The sequence below is a fragment of the Schistocerca gregaria genome, chromosome 2 (genome assembly GCF_023897955.1).
Source record: "Schistocerca gregaria isolate iqSchGreg1 chromosome 2, iqSchGreg1.2, whole genome shotgun sequence".
NCBI lineage: Eukaryota > Metazoa > Arthropoda > Insecta > Orthoptera > Acrididae > Schistocerca > Schistocerca gregaria.
Genome location: NC_064921.1, coordinates 757,666,178 through 757,693,679, shown reverse-complemented (window position 1 = coordinate 757,693,679; position 27,502 = coordinate 757,666,178). Strand labels below are relative to the sequence as shown.

Genomic DNA, 27,502 nt, shown 5'->3' with positions numbered 1-27,502 from the left:
ATAAATAAACCATCTAAATTTTGAAAGAATAGTTATGTCGACAGCTATAACACTAGATGAAACGAAGACCTCCATTTTTCAACGTTAAACCTGTCAGTAATTCGGGGAATTATTCATTATTTTTCCATTAACATAAAAATTCTGACACACAGAAACGCAGCTTATAAATACTAAATAAAATCTTTCACTCTAGACACCTCCAACTATTCTATAGATGAACTTTTAATTAAAACTAATAACGTGGTACAGAAGACAAATATTTTTAGTTTCCTCAAATTCAGGCATGCTACACTTATGAGAGCCGCGCCGGAGTGGCCGCCTGGTTTGAGGCGCCATGTCACGGGCTGCGCGGCCCCTCCCGGCGGAGGTTCGAGTCCTCCCTCGAGCATGGGTATATGTTTTGTTCTTAGCATAAGTTAGTTTAAGTAGTGTGTAAGTCTAGGGACCGATGACCTAAGCTGTTTGGTCTCTTAGGAATTCACACACATTTGAACGTTTAGAACACTTATGAGGTAGTTAGTGTCAGTAGCCAATATGTTCACGTTTGTTACATTTAATGATGTGTAAATTATTACCATTTAATCATACAAGCGAACAAACCTAGTATACGTAATTTGTAAACTGATTCCTGATCCGTTCTACATTATTTCGACTGATGCTTTGAAAACTATCCATAGGGTATGAAATTAACTAAGTATTCAATGGAATAAACAACAGTAGTATAAAAGTAAATCATTTGAGAACAAATTTATTCTAATATTAATTAATAGCTACTCTTTTATGTAAAAATAACAATAATATATTAGGCTGAACGATTGCTGTCCTGTGGTTATCTTGGTCACCTGTAAAATCTGTCGGTTGACCATATGACACTGAAGTTTGTTGTGCTTACCTGTCAGCATTGCCTGATGGATCAAGTTACTCTGGGTATCAGAAGCTCGAATGTGACGAGAAAAGGAGGAAAATTAGTGTTTGCGTTCCGTCGACGATGGGTAACTATAGACGAAGCACAAGCGCGGATTTTGGAAACATGTGGAAAGAAATCGTCTATATCCTATCCTAAGAAATCATTTCGACATTTTCCTTAAGCTATTTAGATACACTGTTTAGGTAAACCAACCTCGTCCTTCCGAAAGTAAGTCCAAGTGTCTTAGTGCGATGAGGAGATTAATGGTTTTTGCCAGTACTTTATAAAGAGGAACATTCAGTGGCGAAGGCGCTTGTTGCCTCGACTAACAACAAGCAGCTGAACTTACAGGACATTCACTGTCGTGGCTCTAGTGTTGCACGAGTGGTGTCAACAGAAAGAAGCGAGAGTGAATGACGTGATAATTTCCATTTCCACCGAGAGCCTGTTGAGGCTGGATGGAATTAAATGCATTGAAATGAAATGAAATGAACGGATCGACGGGGATCAAGTCCACGGAGATGCAACGCCATGAAATGGTATCAGCGCAAACCGATCAATGAAGGTGAATGTACAGTCTAGTGAAGAAGTCGTGACAGAGCTATACCAGGACTTCAACTCTGATATCCTACTTCTCGCGAGCAGTCGCCTTAACCATTAGGCTTTCTGAGCACACTTCTACACTGACCCAGACCTCTGATGGTTCCTGGTACACATTTTCAGTTTTCGCGACATATTCACTACACTGCAGCTTCAACATTTCTGTCCACGTCCACCTATTCATTCATTTCAGTACATTAAATTCAATTCATATGCGGGGTGTCCCAGAAGGAATGGTCAGTACTCAGGAGGGATCATTGAAGCAAAATAAATCTAGTAATCATTGGCTACAAAATGCATACCCTAAGAGCTATGATGACTACTTCACCTTCGAGTCTGTGAAACAAATCTTTTCTGGTGCTGCAAGCACTTTGCTTTCCATATTTTGAGAGGTTGTATTCTGGGCCAAAACAAGAAAAAGTCCAGTATACGAGGGCACTAAAGTGCATACCTTAAGAGTAATGAGCACTCGTTCATCTTCGCTGCAGCGAATCCCATCTCTTCTATTGAACAAGTGTTCATAGTTCTTAAGATACGTATTTTAGAGCAAATGTTTAACAAGATGCTTTTGCTTCGAATGATTGCTCCTGTCATATCCCTGAATACTGACCATTCCTCCTGGGACACCCTGTATATCCGTTACGGCAGTCTTCCATCAAATCCGTACCGTAAGTGGAGCGGCTCTGGTCGCAGTGTTAAAAAAATTGTAGATGGAAACAAAGTTTTGTTGAGGCCAGAGGCTTGATCAGATGTCTAATGGTTAAGGCATAACCGGGAAATCAGGTTTCTGAGTCTTGAGTATTATTTGCGCAACCAGAACGTTTTCAACGGCATTTCTTACATGTTTAGATTTTGTGATGCATTTCTGTAGGCCCGAGCCCGTTTCGATGTCTTTTTGACTGCGCTGTATACTCTGCAGGGGCACCGCACGATGTCTCTGAAATTCGACAGGGGCAACTACCTACTGATATCTTTTATGTATTTTAAACATGACTTCCCGTGTACTCAACACTAGTTTATTCCAGGGCACCACTCACTGTTCTTAGAATTTTGACAACGGTGTTTGCCTGCTAAGACATCTGCGTGGACGTCAACCGATGTGTTTAACACCTGTTGTGCCAGCCAATTTTAAGATGCCATAAGGAAGGCGACTCGAGTTATTCACAAAATACGAAATAATACAAACTGTTCTACAGCCAAGATTCTTATCTCTTCAAAAGAAAAATGGGGTCCGTTACACAGTGCCGCTTATAAGGCAGGAGAACAGTTAAATTGGACATGAGTTAGCTTTATCACTTTAGTCCTGAAAGGCAGTAACATAGAAGTGATCATCTAAAAGTTCCGCTAACTAGTATAATTACTATTGGTTTAAAAGTGGAACATATAAGTCCTTGCACTATGCAGGATATAAGTAAAACACGGGGATGCTGAATCTGTTATGGTCTTATTAAGTTGTAGTCAGTTAAATTTATTAGAACACGGATGTCTCTAGAAATATTACTGCACTTCATAAGACCTGTCACTGTATAAATTACTGATCTACTGGCTCAACATTGAGAGGGGCCCAGAAAAGGTACTGACTGTAGCTGAGTTTAGTACAAACATTTCTGACCAGGCGTAGTAAAGGTGCACACACAAATGAAAATATTAGAATAAAATCATTATTACAAACCTGCAAAGTATAGAATAATTTTCTTGGCATTTAAACTGTAATGACGTATAAATGATTTTAATAATAACAAAAATGGTTCAAATGGCTCTGAGTACTATGGGACTTAACTTCTGAGGTCATCAGTCCCCTAGAATTTAGAACGACCTAAACCTAACTGACCTAAGGACATCACATACATCCATGGAATAACGTAATTGATCTCTTTTCTTAGCAATTATTCTTTTGCAATACTTTTACTGAACGTGTGGAGCATTTATGCACACGAAAAAATTACAGCTCCACGAAAATAGATAACACTTTTGCAGCAGTGTGGAAAGCCCTGGAGAACAGAGGAGTAACAAAACAGATTATTTGGAGGATAAGGGAAATGTACCATGGAAGTGTGAGATGTGTGAAAGTGGGAGGGTAGAGACCAGCTTGGACTGAACAGAAGAATGGCTTGAGGCAGGGAAGTGCACTTTCACCATAACTCTTCATTGTAGTGATGGATGATATAATGAGTACAGCAGCATAAGCAGTTGATGAAAGTTATGGTGTTGGCAGATGATCGGATGATTTGGGGGAATAAGGAGGAGGAAGTACAAGAGCAGTTTTACGTATGAGAACGAACATTACAAGAATATGGGATGAAATTCAGTATAAGTAAGAGTGAGATGATTATCACAACAAGAACGAAGGAGAGAGGAACAACTGGAATAACAATTGGTGGGGAACGATTGAGGAGAGTGGAGAGTTTCAAGTACCTAGGAAGCCTGATACAGGAAGATGGATAAAACGATAGAGAAATAAACGAGCGGGGGAGAAAAGCAAACGAGCGGGGGAGAAAAGCAGAAGCATTTCGGAAGAGTGACAGAAGACTGATATGGAGCAAGGATGTACCCCAAAGCAGTAAAAAGGTTCCTAACGTATGCATCCGAAACATGGGTTACGAAAGGAAACGAGAAAAGCAAAGTGCAAGCTAGTGAGATGAAATTCTTGAGGAACAGTATTGGAGTGACAAAGACAGGTTAAGAACTGAGAGGATCAGAGAGTTAATGAAGGTGAAACTATTAAAGGAGGAGATAGTGAAATCAAGGCTGAGATGGTATGGACATGTTAAGCGAATGGAGGAGAAGAAGATACCCAGGAGGATAGACGAGATTAAGCTGGAAGGAAAGAGACCAGGAGGAAGACCGAGAGACAGATGACTGAAAGGAGTGGAGGAATGCGTCCAGAAGAAAGGAGAAGACTGGACCAAGGTGAAGACGGAGAGATGGTGGCAAGACAGAAGACGATAGAGAGACTTATGTTCCAAACAGACCCAGCTAGAGGCTGGAAACTGTCCAAGATTATGATAATGAATGACTCTGCAGTTCATTAGAACTGGACACGCGGGAATAAAGCGTCACTAGGAAAAGGATCATATCCATGTGAATGACCGAGGAATAAATCAGTATTCTTAACACAAAGTTGAAATTGAGTTACTTATTATTTGCACTCCAACCAAATTTCAGAGGACGTGTAATTCGAGCATAGCTTTGTGTGGTGGTGAAAAGAGACTTGAGAAACCCGGAATAGAAGAGAATCGAAGCATTTGAGATGTGGTGCTATAGAAGAAGGTTGAAAATGCCGTGGACTCGTAAGGTAAGGAAGGAGGAAGTTCTCCGCAAAATCGGCGAAATGAAAATACTGACAAGAAGGGACAGGATAATAGGACATCTGTTAAGACAGCAGAGAGTGACTTCCATGGTACTGTAGAGAGCTGTAGGGGGTAAAACTGTAGAGGAAGACAGAGGCTGGAAAAATAATTGACGACGTAGGTTGCAAGGGCCAAAAAAACGTGGCCCATGTAGATAAACCAATACTAAACTTTACTTGTAATGAAGATGGTGGCTGTGGCGATTTTCAGTGGCGCTAGTATGAAGACGTCGTACTTGATCACGGCGCCGGACATTTCTGATTCATAGAAAACGATTAACTGTCACTACTTAATAGCCAACATACAGCCACATCTGAGGCATAATTACTCAAATCTTGCTGCTATTCTTGCTTCCTTCAGTACTCAAGATGTTCAACCGTTTGCAAGCTAGCTACCAACTTTATCTCTCACAAAGATTTCTTACAGTACTTCGCACCAAATCATCTTTTATTTTCCTGCTTACATACAGGATGGCCCAAAAGTCCGTTAATATTTGAAATTGCATTAATTCACCAAATAACGCAGGTAGAGAGGTAACGTTTGACACACATGCCTGAAATGACGTTGTGTTTTATTGAACCCAATAACTAGTGCAAAAACCGGCCAATAGATGGCGCTGGACAGCGAGACGTCAGTGATGCCCCATAAGAATCGTGCATAAAATGGTTGAAGTAGAGAGGGAGTTAGGTACGCCAGCATATTCACTTAACCAGAAACGTCACTATTAGTGAAGCTTTACCGCCAAAATGGAGAATCTGCTACTGGAGCTTTACGACCCTATCGTTATAAGAAAGGCATTTGGTGCATTGTGTCACAAATCAAGCGTTGAATTAATGTGTATGAGATTCCAACCGAACAGGCCTCGGAAGGCCCAATGTACCGACCGACGTGTCACTGTCAGCTGATAGGCGTCACTGGATGCGGATATGGAGGAGCATGCGGTCAGCACGACGCTCTCACGGCTCTTGGGAGTTATCGTGACCGGGGTCGCTATTTCTGCATCAAGTAGTTCCTCAATTGTCCTCACAAGGGCTGCATGCAGTCCGCTTCCAAACAGCGCTCGGCAGAGCCGGACCGTCACCCGTCCAAGTGCTGGTGAAATCTGATAGCGCCTCACTTTGGTGATCTGATGGGAACCGATGTTGCCACTGCGGCAAGACATTGGGCTTAGAAAATACGCACGCGCGCACGCTTCCTAAAGTAACGTATGGTCTTCCTCAGGGTTCAAGCTAACTCCATACCAAATCACATCACAATCGGTTCTGCGGTTTACTCGTCAACATGTAATAGAGTTACGTAAGTATTTAGTAATATTAGTATGAAATCATCGATTAAACATGTTCATTAGATAAGCATTCTGCTTGTAGTATACATTTCTGCCAGGCTGCCTCACGACATTGATACCCGCTGCCTCACGACATTGATACCCGATAATCGAAACAATCAAACTAGTAAGCTGAGGCAACATGTATGCCAAGAGTCCACTCGGCGGCGCAGAGATTCTTTGTGATCTCACAGAATATGAAGATGACCGTAGTAATCATATTTATGCTGATGACATGGATGAAGATACTACTTACGATGTCTGTGTTGCGGTGTTAATGGCAGCCTAAGCAAGGGACGAGAATTCTCTAGTCCGGCTGTTGCTGGTTTCCGGCCAATAGTGCTGAATTACACAGAATGTTAAAGGGAGTCCACTACTTGTTCTCGGGTAGCAGGCGCAGATGCGAAGCGTGTACGATGTGCTTCGTGTCCAATACGGTGATTATCCGCTGTGGCACTCGCACGTGGTCGAACGGAATGTTGACGATTCCCCTCACGTTCCCATACTGTCCAGCACAGGACCCCTGTCACGTCTGAATGCGTTACAAACCTGGGTACTGCACGATTTCACCAGTCGGCCAAATAAAGACCCACAATGAGCCCCCTTTCAAACTCTGTCAAGTGCTGGTACGCTGTCCGACACGAATATGCGGCTGCTCCGTGTCTTTCACAGTGATCACGCAACGTCTGGTGCTGTTCACACTCCTTATATACCCTATCAGACCAAGTAATAACACTAAACACGAATAACTATAATGCACTTATCACAGAGAACTGCAACCCTAACCACATACATATCGGCAGATGGTGTGAACGTGTACGAAGTTGTATTGACGACCGACCGTGTCTGCTGAGTGCTTCACTTTTTTGTCAGGCGATTTCTACACTGATGAACCAAAGAAACTGGTAAACCTGCCTAAGGACCCCCGCTAGCACGCAGAAGTGACGCAACACGAAGTGACGTGGACTCGACTAATGTATGGAGGGAACTGACACCATGAATCCTGCAGGACTATTCAAACAGTAAGAGTACGAGGGGTTGGAGATCTCTTCTGAACAGCACGTTGGAAGGCATCGCAGATATGCTCAGTAATGTTCATGACTGGCGAGTCTGGTGGCTAGCGGAAGTGTTTAAACTCAGTAGAGTGTTCCTGAAACCACTCTGTAGCAATTCTGGATGTGCGGGGTGTCGCATTGTCCTACTGGAATTTCCCAAGTCAGTCATAATGCACAATGGACATGAATGGATGCACGTGATCAGACAGGATGATTACGTACGTGTCACCTGCCAGAGTCGTATCTAGACGAATCAGGGGTCCCATATCACTCCAACTGCACACGCCCCACACCATTACAGACCCTCCATCACCTTGAACAGACTCCTGCTGACATACAGAGTTCATGGATTCACGAGGTTGTCTCCTTACCCGTACACGTCCACCCGCTAGATACAATTTGAAACGAGACTCGTCCGACGAGGCAACATGTTTCCCGTCAGCAGCTGTCCAATGTCGGTGTTGACGGGCCTAGGCGAGACGTACAGCTTTGTGTCGTGCAGTCATCAAAGGTACACGAATGGTCCTTCGGATCCGAAAGCCCGTATCGATGATGTTTCGATGAATGGTTCACACGCTGACACTTGCTGACGGCCTAGCACTGAAATCTGAAGCAATTTGCGGAAGGGTTGCACTTCTGTCACGTTGAACGATTCTCTTCAGTAGTCTTTAGTCCCTTTCTTGCAGATCTTTTTCCGGTCACAGCGATGTCGGAGATCCGATGTTTTACCCGGCTCCTGATATTAACGGTACGCTCGTGAAATGGCCATGCGGGAAAATCCCCACTTTATCGCTACCTCGGAGATGCTTCGTCCCATCGCTCGTGCGCCGACTATAACACCACGTTCAACTCACTTAAATATCGCGAAACTGTCATTGTAGCAGCAGTAACCGATCTAACAACTGTGCCTGACACTTATTGTCTTATGTAGGCTGTGCCGACCGCAGCGCTGTATACTGCCTTTTCACACATATCTGTATTTGAATACGTACGCCTACACCAGTTTCTTTGGCGCTTCAGTGTAAAAGCAGTATATATATATATATATATATATATATATATATATATATATATATATATATATATATATATTGTGTGTGTCTCTGCTAACTAAGCAAAGATGACGTCCACTTGAATGAACTTTACTATTTACAAAGCCAAAGCCTTGTAGATGAAGAGAACCATGACGTCACGGCGTAACCTGAACTCTGATTGAGCACGTTTGGGACACTATGGAGCACGATGCCCTTCCTTGAACCCAGCAACAGGCAATGTCCGTGTGTGGTGTGCAGCGGCTGCGTGGCCATTAACCATAGTGAAATGATAATTAAATCAAAACACTCTGCTGCCGACAGGCATTGATATACATCAACGGAGACAGTTGAAAATGCTTGCTTCGACCGGGACTCGAACCCGGGATCTCCTACTAACATGGCAGACGCTCTATCCATCTGAGCCATCGAGGGCACAGAGGATAATGCGACTGTCTCATTACTCGCGGCTGACAATCTTACCGAGTCCCGTAAGAGTTCAAATGGTTCAAATGGCTCTGAGCACTATGGGACTTAACTTCTGAGGTCATCAGTCCCCTACAACTTAGAACTACTTAAGCCTAACTAACCTAAGGACATCACACACACACACACACACACCCATACCCGAGGCAGGATTCGAACCTGCGACCGTAGCGGTCGCGCGGTCCCAGACTGTATCGCCTAGAACCGCTCGGCCACCACGGCCGGCTCCGTAAGAGTTCGGGCAATACGTGTGCATCCGCACAGAAGGATAAGGACAATGGCCAGTTAGCCTTAACTGTATGAAGATGGTATCTGCTCTTTCGGACATGTCCGAAAGAATAGATACCATCTTCATATTAACCATAGTGGTTGCCCAGGCTCTCGGTATCTCGTCGAGTCCACGACACGATGCATCGCTGCCTTCATATGGGCGATAACAGGCACTGCACGCTCCTAGTTAGCTGTTACTCATGATTTCATATTGATTACGAGTGAACTTCGTAAAATGCAATTATATAATTAATTTTGAAATTTTTTTCATAGCGGTGTGTGTTATGGAACATCTTACGCCAACTACCTGATTCCCAGGAAAGCCACAGGATTTGCCATTGCATCGACCGTCCACAATATTTTTACTACAGTGGATCTAAACTGCAGAGAGAAATGATGATTGCTACAGAAACCCACAAGCCTCTCTGCCAACAACCAGTTCTGTAAGAAATTGTGTAACAGGAATAAAATGGCCAGCGAGTTTCGAAAAGGATAATACATAAGGGACGTTTCAGTACTATATTCGCTAGGATATTCAGTATAGACACCACTACTTAAAATATTATTAATACTGGATGGAAAGTATCTAAGCCGACAGTATCGATTGCTTATCTGTTTTTAAGCTTCCGTTTGACATAAATAGCTAATTCAAGGAAATTATAACGTATTTTCGTGAAGCAAAGTGAGCATATGCGTCAGTACATGGGTCATGGTATAAGCTTTCTACTATTGATATGCGTCACTATTATTACAGCCCATATTGCAAGATTTATTGAAGATAAAAGCACTCTATTATAATAATTTTTTTTTAAAGACGAGAGCACTCATTTTCAGCACAAAACAAAATATGGGAATTATGTTTGCACTGTTTAAGACTGCCGGCCGCTGTGGCAGAGCGATTCTAGGCGCTTCAGTCTGGAACCGCGTGAGCGCTACGGTCGCAGGTTCGAATCCTGCCTCGGGCGTGGATTAGGTTAGTTAGGTTTAATTAGTTCTAAGTTCTAGGGGGGCTGATTACCTCAGATGTTAAGTCTCATAGTGCTCAGAGCCATTTGAACATCTAAGGCTATTAAATCAATATTTGAACCAAAATGGCTCTGAGCACCATGGGACTTAACATCTGTTGTCATCAGCCCCCTAGAACTTGGAACTACTTAAACCTAACTAACCTAAGGACATTACACACATCCATGCCCGAGGCAGGATTCGAACCTGCGACCGTAGCAGTCCCGCGGTTCCGGACTGAGAGCCTGGAACCGCTAGATCACCGCTGCCGGCTATATTTGAACCACTTTTCCAGCTTAGTAAGAGGAAAATCCCCAACATTATTCGAACTTTCGATACCAATACTCTATTTTTTTTAAGATGCTATGAAGTAATCGAATTCTCAGTATGATACAGAACAAAAGTATCAGTAACTTCTCATATATGTGTAATATTGGGATAACCTTAGATATAGATTCTGTGCACCTAAATTAATATTGTAATAAATTAGACTGGTAGCTGTCTTCGTTTCATTAATGTTTTATGTTGTTGTTGTTGTTGTTGTTGTTGTTGTCGCCTCTTTTGTGTGTCAGACATTAAAGGTACATTTCCTTTGTTTTCAGAGCCACCAACATGTCGTCTGTGAAGGTAGCCGTGAGGGTTCGACCCTTCAACAACCGCGAGATCTCGCGAGACTGCAAATGCATCATCGAGATGGGAGGCAACACCACCTGTGAGTACAGTACTGACATTTCCACACAAATACAACAGACACCATCCGCCTCCTTTTTATCAGAGATGCGCTGCTACTCCAAAGCGAAAGAGGATTTCGAGATCTACAAAACCTTAGTACGAGGACATCCCACAATCAATCTGTACTGTGGCTATCTTCAGGTTCACCTTACTTCATTCTGAGAGTGCATACTTGAGCCAGTAGTAATGTGGTCACGTGTTCGAAGTTTGACCTGGACGGCGTCAGTTTTCTTGCTGCTGTGCTTACATACATACATACAAGCATACATAGATCATGAATACGACATTTCGTAATGATGTGGAACCTGTCATTTTAACATAAGTTTTCTGTACACAAAATAATAATTTTTTTACGGTTACTACTTCATATCTAGAAATTCGTCTGTTGAGTAGAAGGAGTTGTCATTCAGAAATTCTTTTAAATTATTTTTAAATGTTGGTTTCCAATCTGTTAGACTTTTAATGCTATTTGGCAAATGGACAAATATCTTTGCGGCAGCATAATTCACCCCTCTCTGTGCCAAAGTCAGATTGAACGCAGAATAGTGAAGATAATCCTTTCTCCTAGTGTTGTAGCTATGCGTTTCGCTGTTATCTTTGAATTAGGGTGGGTTACTAAAAATAAGTTTCGTAAGTGAGCATATATGTTGCGAAGGTACTGTGATTATCCGGAGTTCCTTAAATAAATGTCTGCAAGGTGATTTTGTGTGGGATCCAGCTTGATTGCACGCTATTGTGCAATGAATACTTTTTCTCTTAATGATCAATTATCCCCGAAAATATGATGCCACATGGAAACAGTGAATGAAAAGAGGCATATTAGGCTAATTTTCTGATATGTTTATCACCAAAATTTGCAATAACCCTAATAGCATAAGTAGCTGAACCTAACCGTTTCAGCAGATCATCGATGTGTTTCTTCCAATTCAATTTCTCATCAATGCACACACCCAGAAATTTTGAATATTCTGCCTTAGCAACAGACTTTTGTTCATAGTCTCTATTTATCAATGATGTTTTGCCTTTTACTGTACAGGATTTTATATATTGTGTTTCCTCAAAATTTAGTGAGTGTCCACGTAATAATTTGTGAAAGACGTTATTTACAATTTCCTCAGCTGAATCTTCTTTGTTGGGTTTGATTGATATGCTTGCGTCGTCGTCGAAAAAGAAGTAGCTTTGCATCTTCATGAATATAGAGTGGCAAGTCATTAATACATATTAAAAACGAATGGGGCCTAAGACTGAAACCTGTGGGACACCATTCTTGATACCTCCCCTGTTAGAGGACTCTGCTGATTTTTACAGACTATTTGTGCTGTTAATTTCAACATATTGGATTCTTGTAGTTAAATATGAATTATGCCATTTGTGCACTGTTGCACTTACACCACAATACTTAAGCTTATCTAGAAGAATTTCATGATTCACACAGTCAAAAGCCTGTGAGGGATCACAAAATATCCCAGTGGGTGATGTTCGGTTATTCAATGCATTTAATATTTGATGAGTGAAAGCATATATAGCATTTTCTGTTGAAAAGCCTTTCTGAAAACCAAATTGACAGCGTAAACGTGTCCTCTCCGCCAACAATGTGCACCTGGGCGGAATACTGAGAAGTGACACGATTCCTTCGCGCAGGAGGCGTTAAGACGTTCATGTACTGTCACTCATAATAATCAAGAAGTTTTCCAGAAGACCTGAAGGTTACCTAAATACTTCTGCTCTGTATACAGACCCGTCATCCTTTGCTTCTGCTTTCTGTTTTTACCTGTCCGTTCGCGTCTAGAGATTTTGAATGTAAATAATACGCACACTTTAATATTTGTTTGCGTACATTTCATACATCTATGTACAAACAAATCGTCTACCAACATTGTGGGCATTTACAACACTACCTAAGCTCTAAGAGTACAGATGTCTGCCAGACCCTGTCTAAACACACGGTCCCCTCGAAAGACTATTATCTCAGTCTACTTGTACGTAATCAGTATACCAAAAACAATGTTAGTTATCTACGAAAACTGCTAATTATAAACGTTACGAAGTCATATACTGTAATAAACAGCAAAACAGCTAGCATGCAGATAACTTATGGAGAGAAAACGGTAGTGTGTGAAACCCCAGTCAATTAGGACAAGACAATCCAGTTAAACCTCATTTACGAAGCATAAAACGTGTGTATAACTTTAAAAATCTGTGAGAATGTGTTAGGTTATCTTAGCAATGCACTTGATGAAGAAAACTTGATATAACTTTCAAAACCACGGGGAACATGTACAACAAAAAGTGCGTTTTCATAAATACGAAAATTGATCATTAAATTCAAATATGTATCTGCGTCGTATCCTCTTTGTGACACGTCTATTAGCGTGATGAGAAACAAAATAGAAAGAAACCACCTTACACAATATATACTTGATCGAAATTACTTAAACGGAATTTACAGAAAAATGGAATATAGATACATATTCTGCACTACAGTATGAAAGAACTGTGGACACAATGCAGAAACGCAGAATTCAGATTTACGGCGACATGTAACATGTTTGACCCGAAACAAAAATGAGAATATCATGGCACATGAACTTCAGAAATCATCTAGAGGAAATGGACATTCAGTCAGAAGACACACAAAACTGTGTCATCTTCAGAGCAGGTATAGTGATTACTGGAACTTACCGAAACAAGGGACGGTCAAGTAATGCCAGATGGTCGGATGAATGACAGACACAGTCATTTGATGAAAAGCATCAGACTTAAAAGAAAAAAAGGTGAAACAATAAATAAGAACAACTGCCATGGTTGTAAGTTTACCGTGGTCCTTCCATAGCGTACAACGCAATTCATGACGTAATCGATTTTATATAAAATCTCTATGTATAGTTTGTCGGGCAACGACTAACACATTGACCTCTGTTTGACAGAATCAGCCCATTAGGATCTGGTCTAGCAATTTTGAAATTAAACTTATTTCCACCGTTGTTAGATAATATCTTTTAAGAGGTTGCTTTCACAATACTCTGTCACGAAGAAGTTAAAAGATCCCCCCGCGGGCACTCGTGAGCCTCAATAACCAAAAGGATAGATCACGGCGAACCTGCTGATAAGCGTGTTCTCCGCAGAGTAATCATGATTCAGCGCACCAGATAGACTTCCACACAATACGAGAACGTGTGAATGCATTCAACTCAAATGTGTGGAGGCCCCGCAAGCTACAACAATCAATGCGTACAATTAGAATGTAACAAATACAGATTTCAAACGCCAGGGGCTCCAGTTGGGAAGCCGTCGATCAGCAATGGAGAAGTGGTTCATGACGGAACCGTCCGGGCGGAGATGATCATTCTGTTTTGGGACACAAAGTGGCTGCGCTGGATTACTACTTGCAAGACAGGGGTACGATCAACAGTGTTTGGTACTGTGACTATCTGGCCAATACTCTGAAGTTGTAAATTTACATCAAATGTTGCATAGCAACGCTTGTCCACATACTGCTCGCCAGATCGGTAAAATCGTTATAGTTCAGATACAAAACTCCTTTTTTCCTCCAGTGTTGATCTTTACTAACGCATAAGTGTCTCTTCAGTGGATGACCTGAAATACTGTACAGTTTTGGTTTTACACAAATCAGTTGGTCCACGTCCTGATCGTTACCGCTATAGTTGCGTTTACGCAGTTAGTTAGTTACGTGTTCCATGGGTAATTTGTACGATAAATCGTAATGATGTGGAACTAGTCATTTTATATTGTTACCACAAATTATTTTTTAAACGTGCTCACATGCTGATCGTTTACAAGTTCTTTCTTTTTCCTTTTTTCCTTGAAAAAAGACACCCAGCACCTTGAACACAGTACAGAAATAGGAATTCTTCTGCGAAACAGGAGTTTTCAAAGAGAAACTTTTTCAGTTTATTTCCAAATTTTACTTTGCTGTCTGTCTGACATTTTATATCACTGAGTAGGTGGTAAAAATTTTGTTTGCAGCATTGTGCGTTCCTTTTTGTGCTAAAGACAACCTTAATGTGGGTAATAAATGTCATTTTTCCTTCTGGTATGGTAATTATGTGCATCATTGTTCCTTTTGAACTGCAATGGATTATCTACAACAAACTTCACGAGGGAACAAAAAACGTGAAGCAGGTATCAAAATGCTTAACACCTTAAACCGGCGTCTACAAGAAGATCGAGGGTGAGCACCACGTATTATTCTTATAGCACGTTTTTAACCAATTAGACTTTCTTTCTTAAACATGAGTTGTCCCAGGATATTATTCCATATTACATTATTGAGTGAAAATATGCAAAAGACGTCAGCTTATTGAATTGTCTCTCCACAAAATTTGCAACGATCCTGACTATTTCGTCTTTTATCTCCCTGTGGTCACAGATCAAATGTCGCTCTTGCAGTTCACTTCAGTTGCGTGTATTCTGAGCATAATAAACTTCTGGAAGGCGTGCGATACAGTTTCACACTGCCGTCTAATGAACGAAATACGAGCATACTGAATATCAGCCCCGCTGTGTAACTAATATCAAGAGCTTCTAGCAAACAGGGCACACTATGTCATTCTCAATAGAGAGGAATCTTCAGACGTAAAAGTAACGTCGGGCGTACCCCAAGGGAGTATTACAGGACCAGTACTTTTCACAATATGTGTAAATTATCTAGTGAATTAAGTTGAAAGTTCCATGAGACTTTCCATCGATGATGCTGTTGCATAGAGAGAAGTCTCAACGATAGAGAACTGAAGCGAAATAATAACTGTAAGCCTTCATATCCGTAAAACATCTAGGAGTATGTGAACGGAATGATTTAAAGTGGAATGACCATGTAGGACCGATAGAGGAAAAGGAGGAGATCCAGAAAAGAGCACCACGTTTAATTATAGGTTCATTTAGTAAGCTCGAAAGTGCCACGGAGATCCTCAACTGAATACAGTGGCAGACGCTGCAAGAGAGGCATTCTGCATCGGGGTGTGGTTTACTGTTAAAGTTACTATAAGAGTATACCAATATATTGCTCCATCCTACGTATATTTCGCTAAAAGACTACGAAGGTAAATTCGAACGCGAACGGAGGCTTACCAGCAAATGTTCTTCTCCCGAATCATCCGCGACTGGAACAGAAAAGGGGTGAAGTGACACTGGTACACAAAGCACCCTCTACCACACACCATTATGTGGTTTGCGGAGTATCGATGCACCTATTCATTTCGAAATATTTTTAACTTGCTTTATCAGAGGATTTTCTGTGCACGATGTATCGTCTAAACATTTCACTAACGACCTGGAACGAAAACTGTTGCTGTTTCGGAATCAAAACAGTTTGTCTGCTTGGCGTTACTTCTCCAGTTCTTATGAGGTAATGTTGCAATACTCCCTCTCCCTCACGCTTTCCCTCCCTCCTACTTCCCCTCCTCCTCCTCCTCCTCCTCCTCCTCCTCTTCTTCTTCTCCCACCCTCCAGTACCAGACGAGAAGTTGACAACCACTTTAAGACACATACAAGACATCTAAGACCTGACAACCAAACAATTCTGAAGTCCAGAAGTTCAAATCCCCATCACGACATCGCGATATAGGTTTCCGTAGTTTTGCAAAATCGTTCAAGAGAAATGCTAGGCATATTCCTAAGAATGTGACACGGTGTACGAGGGTTGGAACTTTAATAGTGGCAACTATTTATTTACGGCTCGTACAAAATAGATACGTGATTCAAAGTTTTACTGACATTCAAAGTAGTCACCAGCATTGTGTATAACCTGTTGCCAGCGATGTGGAAGTCGTAGGATACTCTTAGCAGTGTCAACTGTGTTGACAATTCGAGTGGCGCGACGATTTGTAGCAGTTCTGAAGCGAATGCTGTGAAGTGTTTCCTTCAGTTTAGAAAAGGAGTTGGTCTCACGAGCGCTTAAGTCAGGGGAGTGCAGTAGGTCGTATAGCACTTGGCAGTCCCATCAGTCAAACAAATCAGTAACAGCTTGCACTGTACGTGCTTGAGCATTGTCCTGCAAAATGATAGTCAGGTCATGCAGGAAGTGTCATCACTTCTGTCTCTATGCTGTTCATTTTTGGAACACAACCTATGACCAGCTTAGAGACAGAAGTGATGACACTTTCTGCAGGACCTGACCATAATTTTGCAAGACTATGCTCAAGCACGTACAGTGCAAGCTGTTACTGATTTGTTTGACTGATGGGGGTGCTAAGTGCTACGCCACCTACTGCACTCCTCTGACTTAAGCCCTCGTGAGTCCAACTCGATTTCTAAACTGAAGGAAACACTTCACGGCATTCGCTTCAGAACTGCTACACGTTCGTAGGGCTATAGACCGCCCCGCTCGAACTGTCAACAGAAGTGGCACTGCTAAGAGTATCAAAATGGTTCAAATGGCTCTGAGCACTATGGGACTTAACTTCTGGGGCCATCAGTCCCCTAGAACTTAGAGCTACTTAAACTTAACTAACCTAAGGACACCACACACATCCACGCCCGAGGCAGAATTCTAACCTGCGACCGTAGCGGTCGCGTGGTTCAAGACTGTAGCGCCTAGAACCGCTCGGCCACCCCGCCCAGCGCTAAGTATATCCTACGACTTCCACATCGCTGGCAACGGGTTATACACAATGCTGGTGACTATTTGAAACACGTATCTATTTTGTACGAGCTGTAAATAAATAGTTGCCACTATTAAAGTTCCATCCCTCGTACTTCCTTACCTTACCTTCACCTGGCCTATCTTATCCCGTCTTACTTTACCTTACCTTATACCTTATGTTACAGTTTACCTTCATCAGTCTGTGCGCTTGTCATTTAATGGCGTCGTCATCGATGAGACGTTAAACACCAGTCGTCTTCCTTCCCTTCTTCGCAAACATTTATCCTCCGAAACACGACCAGCACTAATTTCAATCATGTTAATTGGTAGACAGATCACCAGTGAATTGTTTTTAAATCACAGTGTGAGCACAATACAAAATCAGATAAAACGAAACAGTGAACAATTGTGACCGGAATGCCGAAAATGCAAGAGAAGTGCTTGTACAACATTCGAATGTTTAGCATTCAAAGGAAATACGGAAGTTATTACAACATGTAAAAATCAGTTGCTTTCTGTAGTTACGTTTTATGTAAATACCAGATTGTGGAGTATTTTAGTCCACGACTAAATAAATAAACGGTATAAAATTTCATGAATCGTCATTAGAGACATGAAAGACTTATTTTTTGTTCTAGTCTTCGGAATATCGTGTCTCTAAACCACCTCGCTCCCTCCCGCATATTTTCCGCATGGACCGCTCTTCGATGCTCTATCGTCATTTTTTACTGATAATGAAATGCGAAGATGCCAGATTAACAGCAGAGCTAGCAAAGCGGAAAAAACCTTCACGTGGAAGCGATACGTGCAGGTGTCCTAAAACGGAAGGAAACTGTAAAGAAAAACGACGAACATTTTCAGATTTTACTTTTCTATAGATAAACCATATTGAAGACAATGTTTGACGCCCCTTCATATTCCAGCTGGAGAAACTGCGGAACTGGATTTTGTAACATCGTATGTTCACTATTGCCTAAGAAACTCGTACTACTCATAAAAAAGAAACAGTTGCTGTGGTTCAGTTTCAATCATGGGCCTACGTTTCTCAGTTCCAGGCCTGGCAGTAGGTCGCCACTTGTTTCGTCACGGTAGCTCTGATCAAGGTCTCGAAGTCCGACAAAAAACTCTTTAGCCTCCAACAGTTCCCTGCTAGTCGCGTTCATAGCTGCTACAGCTCGAGACATGAAGTCTGCTGTGGTTGACACAATAAATTCCTCAAAGCGCACAACGGGCTCTGTATTGATGAACATTTTTTTAATACTGAATCACGAACAGTGGCAAAAGGAAATAAAACATCGAACGTAACAACGCAGGTATCAAAGATAGTCCCAAAGTTTCAACCAAACGATAATAGCAACATTATTACGTTGTGAGACAAAAGATCTACTGTATTTTATTATATCATTTATTACAACAGGCCTATTTCGTAGTGATTCCCATCTTCCGGTTATCTCTAAAAGTACACGGTTTGCTACAATATTTCAAATTTTTAAGTAGATAATTTAACCCGTTGTAGAATTATGTTTTGCTACGTACATCAGGTGATCTTGATAGCCGTATGCACTGATACTTCAGTCGCTGTCACACCTCCATTATAGCTCTAACAGCGCCAAAGGAGAAAACTTATAAAATAGTGTGACAGCAGTTGAGACATCGATGTCATATGAATATCAAGACCACGTGATGAACGTAGTAACAAGTTAAATTATCTACTTCAAAATTGGAAATATTGTACTAAACTTACGTACGTTCACAGATAACCTACAGATGGGAGTCATGCCGAAATAGGCCGATTGTAATAAACAATATAATCTAACACAGCAGCGTCTATAGTCTTACAACATGATATTATAATGCCCTTATGTGATGTATACGACGCAGAGGGCACAGATGAGTAGAAATAATTGAAACATTATAGAATATGCTAAATTAAATAAAACTATCCAAAGTGGCTTCGAGAGAAAATACAGTGAAAGCCTGGTAAGAGAAACAACAGGAAACAATGAGTATACACTGACGGGAAAAAATCGCAACACCAAACAATAATTATTGTAGAGTAATGGAATTTAGAAAATACATTTGTCTAGGTAAAATATTTGAATGATTAACATTGTAAGATCACAGGTTAATGTAAGTGCAAGATAAGCCATTGCAAATGTGAAATGCTAGTTCATTGATAACCAGTGTAACCGCCATAATTCTGAATCCAGGCTTGCAACGCGCATGCATTGTGATGCACAGGTGCTGGATGTCAGTTTGTGGGTTGGAGTTCCAAGCCTGTTGCACTCGGTCGGTCAATACAGGGACGGTTATTCCTGGTAGTGTATGACGCTGCACTTATCGTTCGATGATGTCTCACACGTTCTCGATTGGAGACAGACTTCGCAATCGAGGAGGCCAAGACAGCATATCGACACACTGTATAGCATGTTGGTTTACGATAGGGGTATGTGGGCGGGCGGTGTCCTATTGGAAAACATCCCCTGGAATGCTGTTTAATGAGCGGCAGCTCAGCAGGTCGAATCACCAACTGACGTATAAATTTGCAGTCAGGGTGCTTGGAATAACCATGAGACAGCTCCTGCTGTCATTCTAAATCGTACCCCAGATCATAACTCCGGATGTAGGTCCAGTGTGCCTAGCGAGCAGCCAGATTGTTTGCAGGCCCTCAACTAACCAACACACGGCCGTCACTGTTACCGAGGCAGAACCAGCTTTCATCAGAAAATGCAGCAGACCTCCACCCTACCCTCCAAAGAGCTATCTCTTGATACCACTGAAGTCGCAAACGGCACTGGTTTGGGTTCAGCGGAATGCACTCTACAGGACTTGTGGCTCGGACGTGTGCTAGAAGTTACCGATTTATAACAGTTCGTTGTATTACTCTGGTGCCAACTGCTGCTAAAATTGCTGCTGCAGATGCAGTACTATGCCCCAGAGCCATACACCGAACACGATGGTCTTCCCTTTTGGTAGTGCCACTTGGCCGTCCGGACTTCAACTTCTTGCGACAGTACATTCTCGTGATCACCGCTGCCAGCAATCATGTACGATGGCTACATTCCTGCACCTCTTTCTACATGATCGTCAAGGGACCATCCAATTTCTCGTAGCCCTATTACACGACCTCGTTGAAACTCAGTGAGGCGGTTTTAATGGCGTCTTTGTCACTTTAAAGGCATGCCTGACTAACCTCAACTCAAGTCCTCTCTCAAAGGCTACAGCGCGTATTGTAATCAAACCTGACTTGCACCCCGATAGTGGGAATGCCAGCGTCACTCTTACGAGATTGGCGTGAAATTTGAATAGACACCAGCTTTCGTTTATGTCGTACAACTCCTTGCTGGTTTTGCGATTTTTTTTTCTGTCGGTGTATGAAGACAAAGCTGCATGTTGTGTTATAGGGCATCACATTTCACTAGTTAAGATAGCAGACTGCGTAGCAATTGACAACGATGAGGATACTGTACAAGCATTCGAAGACTTCTGTTTGTGCCGTTAAGATGATGGATAGCAGGCAAAGATACTTCATAATGAAACAAAAACATTCCGTAAATATTGCAGTATTATGTGTACAAGCCATTCGAGCTATTAAGATAGTGTTTCCATAGAAATGATATATCTGGAGTACAAGGAACAGAAAGGAAGCTTGCAAAATTGTTTGCGGTATGTCTGCGGATGAAGAATACTTCCAAAAACTGAAGCAATGCTGTAATTAAATTACCTTTCAAGAAATAAAACACATGAGACATTAAGTAACGGAGAATCATCAGCCTCTTCTCCAAATGTGCAGAATACTCAAGTATCACCAGGTGTATGGAAAAAAATTTGAGTTTAATCAGGCAAGTGAAGAAGCACACTTAAAAAGTCGGTGTAGCAAAATGGACCAATTGCACCTCGTGGACGAAACTCTAGGCTGGGGAAAGTAATGTGAATTACTGCTTCGTTTGCTGTTCACAGACACTTCTGGCTTTTAAAACTGCAACGCCAATGTTAGCAGCTTCCAGCAAAAGTCCAATTGGCATGAAGTGTACTACACTCTTGGATTTGGAAAAATCGTTCAAATGGCTCTGAGCACTATGGGACTTAACTGCTGTGGTCATCAGTCCCCTAGAACTTAGAATTACTTAAACCTCACTAACCTAAGGACATCACACACATCCATGCCCGAGGCAGGATTCGAACCTGCGGCCGTAGCGGTCGCGCGCTTCCAGACTGTATTGCCTAGAACCGCTCGGCCACTCCAGCCGGCTGGGTAGGAGTAATGCCGTCTACATTCTGTATTTAAGGAAAGATGTAACAGCGAGGTTATCTGTCACGTGAATACGAGATCGATAGTTTCACCAGGAGCATAACGCCATGTAGCATCAACGGCCCCACGCGACTAGCGCTCGAGAGAAGAGACATACTGATCGCTCGGCCGTGTACGATAATACACTCACGTCACGTACATGGAGTCGAGAAAGTAAAGTAGGACCTATCCACAGACTGAAGCGCCTAGAACGGCCGTCACGGTCAACGGTCCATCACCTGTCGTGATGGTATGGAGTGTCACTGGATACACAACACTATCAACTCTGGTTGTCATGGTCGATAATGTGAACAACAGTTGTTAAGTTTCTGACGCGTTAAGGCTATTGGCTGTGCCCACTCTTCGAGGTCTCTGTGTCTATCAACAAGATAACGCAAGATTGCGTGTTCTCTTTGGTTCTACAGCACGTTTTCCAGATCTCTCACTCGTCGAAATCATGTGGCCATAGATTGCTGACAGACTGGCACCCCATCAGTCGCCTGGCACTGCGATTGATGCACTTTTGGCAAAGAGTTGGAGCAGCATTGTATAACGTGCCCGTACCTGTCATCCTACATCTGTTCCACTCCACACCCAGAGGTGCTGCCAGAGGTGACAGTTCGGCGTGGTAAATTCCACACGCTGTTTATCCTTACATAGGCCACAAATTTAATCACCTATTCTTCGTATCGTACTGTGTGCGTACAATAAATATAATTTTGCTGTTTGTTGTCCTTCCTGGGACATACGTAGACATACGTTCTGGAAACGACCCCGCGATTACAAGAGAAGCTAGGATACCGCAGCCACACGATAAGGCCTGCCTGCCCTGCTAAGACGCTCCGCTGCACTCTGAGGAGAAAGCAACGCCCGTAGCGCGCCAGCGCGCAGTTTTATGGTTCGCAGCGCCTGTCGTTTCGCTACGCTTGCTGGATCTTTGTTGGCTTCACATCCGCGTAGGGTAACTGGCGTGACCCAGCTGCCTGAAAAGCAGTACACTAGATACTATACTCTCTCTTTAGCTCCGGTCTCTCTCTCTCTCTCTCTCTCTCTCTCTCTCTCTCTCTCTCTCTCTCTCTCTCTCTCTCCCTCGCACACAAGCACACGCACACCCACACGCACAAGATTTTGCAAGTTCTGACTCTAATGAAGTCGCTACAGTCCTTAATACACAGATATTTACTGCTATGATTACTTAAGACTCCCGCCATATCTGAATCCATCTTGGGGGTGCAATAACTTCGACACGATATTGTTTTTAGTTATAATTATGTTATATTTACGTTTTGGCTGGGTGGGTGCATTTAAAATTGCTGGTCGCTAAACAGCATGGTCATCAGCGTTCTTTCTCATAATTGTGGTACTGCTGTATGAGCAATTAATCTTGTTAAAAGCAAAAGCATAACTATGGGCATGGTCACAAAAAATTGATTTTAAGTCTCCAGTATAGCTATTCATGCTGTGGTCATACATTACTAGTATTAATAAGATAGTGGATGGCATTAAGATGACGGAAAAAGTGCTGCACCATAAAATACACTACTGGCCATTAAAATTGCTACACCAAGAAGAAATCCAGATGATAAACCGATATTCATTGGACAAATATATTATACTAGAACTGACATGAGATTACATTTTCACGCAATTTCGGTGCATAGATCCTGAGATATCAGTACCCAGAACAAACACCTCTGGCCGTAATAACGGCCTTGATACGCCTGGGCATTGAGTCAAATAGAGCTTGGATGGCGTGTACAGGTACAGCTGCCGATCAGCTTCAACACGATACTACAGTTCAGCAAGAGTAGTGACTGGCGTATTTTGACGAGCCCGTTGCTCGGCCACCATTGACCAGACGTTTTCAATTGGTGAGAGATCTGGAGAATGTGCTGGCCAGGGCAGCAGTCGAACATTTTCTGTATCCAGAAAGGCCCGTACGGGACCTGCAACATGCGGTCGTGCATTATCCTGCTGAAATGTATGGTTTCGCAGGGATCGAATGAAGGGTAGAGCCACGGATCGTAACACATCTGAAATGTAACGTCCACTGTTCAAAGTTCCGTCAATGCGAACAAGAGGTGACCGAGACGTGTAACCAATGTCACCCCATACCATCACACCGGGTATACGCCAGTATGGCGATGACAATACACGCTTCCAATGTGCGTTCAACGCGATGTCGCCAAACACGGATGTGACCATCATGATGCTGTAAACAGAACCTGGATTCATCCGGAAAAAATGACGTTTAGCCATTCGTGCACCCAGGTTCATCGTTGAGTACACCATCGCAGGCGGTCCTGTCTGTGATGCAGCGTCAAGGGTAACCGCAGCCACGGTCTCCGAGCTGATAGTCCAAGCTACTGCAAACGTCGTCGAACTGTTCGTGCAGATGGTTGTTGTCTTGCAAACGTCCCCATCTGTTGAGTCATGGATCGAGACGTGGGTGCACGATCCGTTACTGCCATGCGGATAAGATGCCTGTCATCTCGACTGCTAGTGATACGAGGCCGTAGGGATCCAGCACGGAATTCCGTATTACCCTCCAGAACCGACCGATTCCATATTCTGCTAACAGTCATTGGATCTCGACCAACCCGAGGAGCAATGTCGCGATACGATAAACCGCAATCGCGATCGGGTACAATCCGACCTTTATCAAAGTCGGAAGGGTGATGGTACGCATTTCTCCTCGTTACACGAGGCATCACAACAACGTTTCACCAGGCAACGCCGGTCAACTGCTGTTTGTGTATGAGAATTCGTTTGGAAACTTTCCTCATGTCAGTACGTTGTAGGTGCCGCTACCGGCGCCAACCTTGTGTGAATGCTCTGAAAAGGTAATCATTTGCATATCACAGCATGTTCTTCCTGTCAGTTAAATTTCGCGTGTGTAGCATGTCATCTTCCTAGTTTAGTACTTTTAATGGTCACTAGTGTAAGTAGTGTAGTGGTATGAAGATGTCAGTTTGTGGGATGGAGTTCCATGCCTGTTGCACTAGGTTGCTGAGTACCGGGGCGGTTAATGCTGTTTGTGGATGATGCTGGAGTTGTTGTCCGATGATGTCCCATATGTGCTCGATTATAGACAGATCTGCTAATCGATCAGGCCAAGGCAGCATGTCAACACTCAGTAGAGCATGTTGGCTTACAACAGTGGCAACTTGACTGGCCTTGTCCTGTTGGGAAAGACCCCCTGGAGTGCTATTCATGAGCGGCTGCACAAAGGTCGAATCACCAGACTGGGCTAACCACGAGAGTGCTCCTGCTGTCATACGAATTCTCACTCCAGACCATAACTCCAGGTGTAGCTCTGGCGTGTCTAGCACGCAGACAGCTTGCTTGCAGGCCCTCAGATGGCCGCCTCCTTACCAACACACAGCCGTCACTGGCACCGAGACAGAACCAGCTTACATCAGAAAACACAACAGACCTTCACCCTGCTCTCCAACGTGCTCTCCCTTGATGCAAATGAAGTCGCCAAATGGCAGTCGTTTGGTGTCAGTGGAATGCACGCTACGGGGCGCCTGCTCGGAGCTGTGACAGGTCGTTGTATTAGTGTGGTGCGAACTGCTGCTCCGATTGCTCTTCCACATGCAGTGCGATGTGACATACGCCGAACACTATAGTCTTCCCTCCCGGTAGTGGCACGTGGCCACTCAGAGTCCGGTTTTCTTGCGACCGTACATTCCTGTGACCGCGACAGCGAGCAATCATGTACAATGGCTACATTCCTGCCAAGACTTTCTGCAGTATCGCAGAAGAAACATTCACCTTCTCGATCCCTATTACTCGACCTCGATCAAACTCGGTGAACTGCTGATAATGGCGTCTTTGCCTCCTTAAAGGCATTCCTGACTAGCATCAACTCACCACGTCCAACCTCAAAGTTAACCAACACTCACGACCCTTACAGCATGTTTTTAAAACAAACCTGATTTGCGTCCTCATAGTGGCGCTATTAGAGCCACTCTAATGCGACTGGTTCGAAATTTGAATGGACTTCGTCTTTCAGATTTCAAGACACGCCTTCCAACTTTCGTGTTATGTCTCACAGCTCTTTCTTGCTGTTGCGACTTTTTTCCGACAGTGTAATAGGATGAGACGGTCGCCCAAAATAACGTCAAAGCCGTCGTCCAGTTAAATTGGGCCGGAGTTCAAATGGTTCAAATGGCTCTGAGCTCTATGGGACTTAACGTCTGAGGTCATCAGTCCCCTAGAACCTAGAACTACTTAAACCTAACCAACCTAAGGACATCACACACATCCATCTCAGAGGCAGGATTCGAACCTGCGGCCGTAGCAGTCGCGCGGTTCCGGACTGAGCGCCTAGAACCGCTCTGCCACCAAGGCCGGCAGGCCAGAGCCCTGGCGCGACACAAAAATCAACAATTTCGTTGCTATCATTTCATCACAGCCAAAAATTGATTGAAAGTCCCTTGATTGACCAAAGGCTTCCGTCTTACTGACGTATAAAACGACGAATACGTTTGAGGTCCACTTCGTCCCTTCTTGGAGTTCGAAAGGAAGAGCGTCGTTGTCAAACACCTGGTTTGACCAACCGCAGTTTGTTGTTGGCCACTTCCAGCCACTATCTTTCCCGCTAGCCGTTAGTTTCTTCGTTTCCACGACACGATAGATTGCAGGGGGACATTAAGAGTTGCGTTGTTTGGGGGTGGAGACCAGACATCGAGGTCATCGGTCTCATCGGGTTAGGGAAGGAAGTCGGCCGTGCCCTTTCAAAGGAACCATGCCGGCGTTTGCCTGGAGCGATTTAGGGAAATCACGGAAAACCTAAATCAGGATGGCCGGACGAAGGATTGAACCGTCGTCCTCCCGAATGCGAGTCCAGTGTGCTAGCCACTGAGTCACCTCACTCGGTGGGACGTTAAGGTCAATCGTGCATGGTGTTTTCCCGGCAGGCTGCCTTCGCTGCAGCGTCATGTTTCTCATTCCCCTCGATTCCCATGTGGGGAGGTACCCAGCAGAAGACCACCTCTTTTTTTTTTTTTTGCCTGTGCAGGAGGGGCATAGTGCCCTGGACCATCTGAGCTATCCCATCCACTTGCAGCATTTGTTGAAAGCCTGTAGAACGCTAAAAGAGTCCATGCAGACAAGAAACTTTCCTCTACTTCAAAGTCTAATGCGCTCCAGCGCCCTCTTCACCACCCACAATTCTGCACACTACACAGAGAAGTGGCTTGGTAGCCGGATTTTAATGGTATAATGTTATGACTAAAATGTGATCCTCGACTCAATTAATTTATTGGATATCCTATGCTGTTCTCGTCTATCAATGATTGCGTGACCTTACAGTTACAAGATCATGCACAATTTAATATGCCTACCAATAGCTAATATCTATAGCAGCTCAGGGGCTCTGAAGATAGCGATCGGTGATCGCCATCAGGCGCTTGCGCAACGTGTCACGTAGGCCGAGCCGCTCGTAACACGGCCACAGGCCGGCAGCTGTCAGTCAGCCTAGTATAGCCCTTTGCATAAGCCGCTGCCAATCACGCCGTTCTGCTTATCGGATTTCGACCCTGCACCGTACCTGGACTTCCCTGTTTTCATATTTGTCATTCATTCAGTGTTCTGCTTTCGACGAAGCTGGATTTGTTTACGGACTAAACGTTCGTATCAGGAGCTGATATACAACACGAGGCAACTTTCACGATATTTAGAACTTGGGTTTAAGTCTGCAGAGCGAGCAAAGTGAATATTTGTGTTTTTTTGGTTGGTAAACTATTTACATAATCATACAGTCCAATACGGAACTCCAACATCCACTAGTATGTGGCCGGCCGGTGTGGCTGTGCGGTTCTAGGCGCTTCAGTCTGAAACCGC

General features: G+C 43.3%; 1 protein-coding gene across 18 annotated transcripts in view; it reads left to right on the top strand.

Annotated features, from left to right (window-relative positions):
* LOC126334957 (kinesin-like protein unc-104) overlaps nucleotides 1-27,502 on the top strand; it is a 331,002-nt gene that overhangs the window by 83,492 nt on the left and 220,008 nt on the right. For all 18 annotated transcript variants that reach the window (XM_049997727.1, XM_049997726.1, XM_049997724.1 and 15 more), the window contains exon 2: nucleotides 10,631-10,740. In XM_049997727.1, coding sequence (XP_049853684.1) covers nucleotides 10,641-10,740 — 100 coding nt within the window. In that variant the 5' untranslated portion in view covers nucleotides 10,631-10,640. The remainder of the gene's footprint in view (nucleotides 1-10,630; nucleotides 10,741-27,502) is intronic.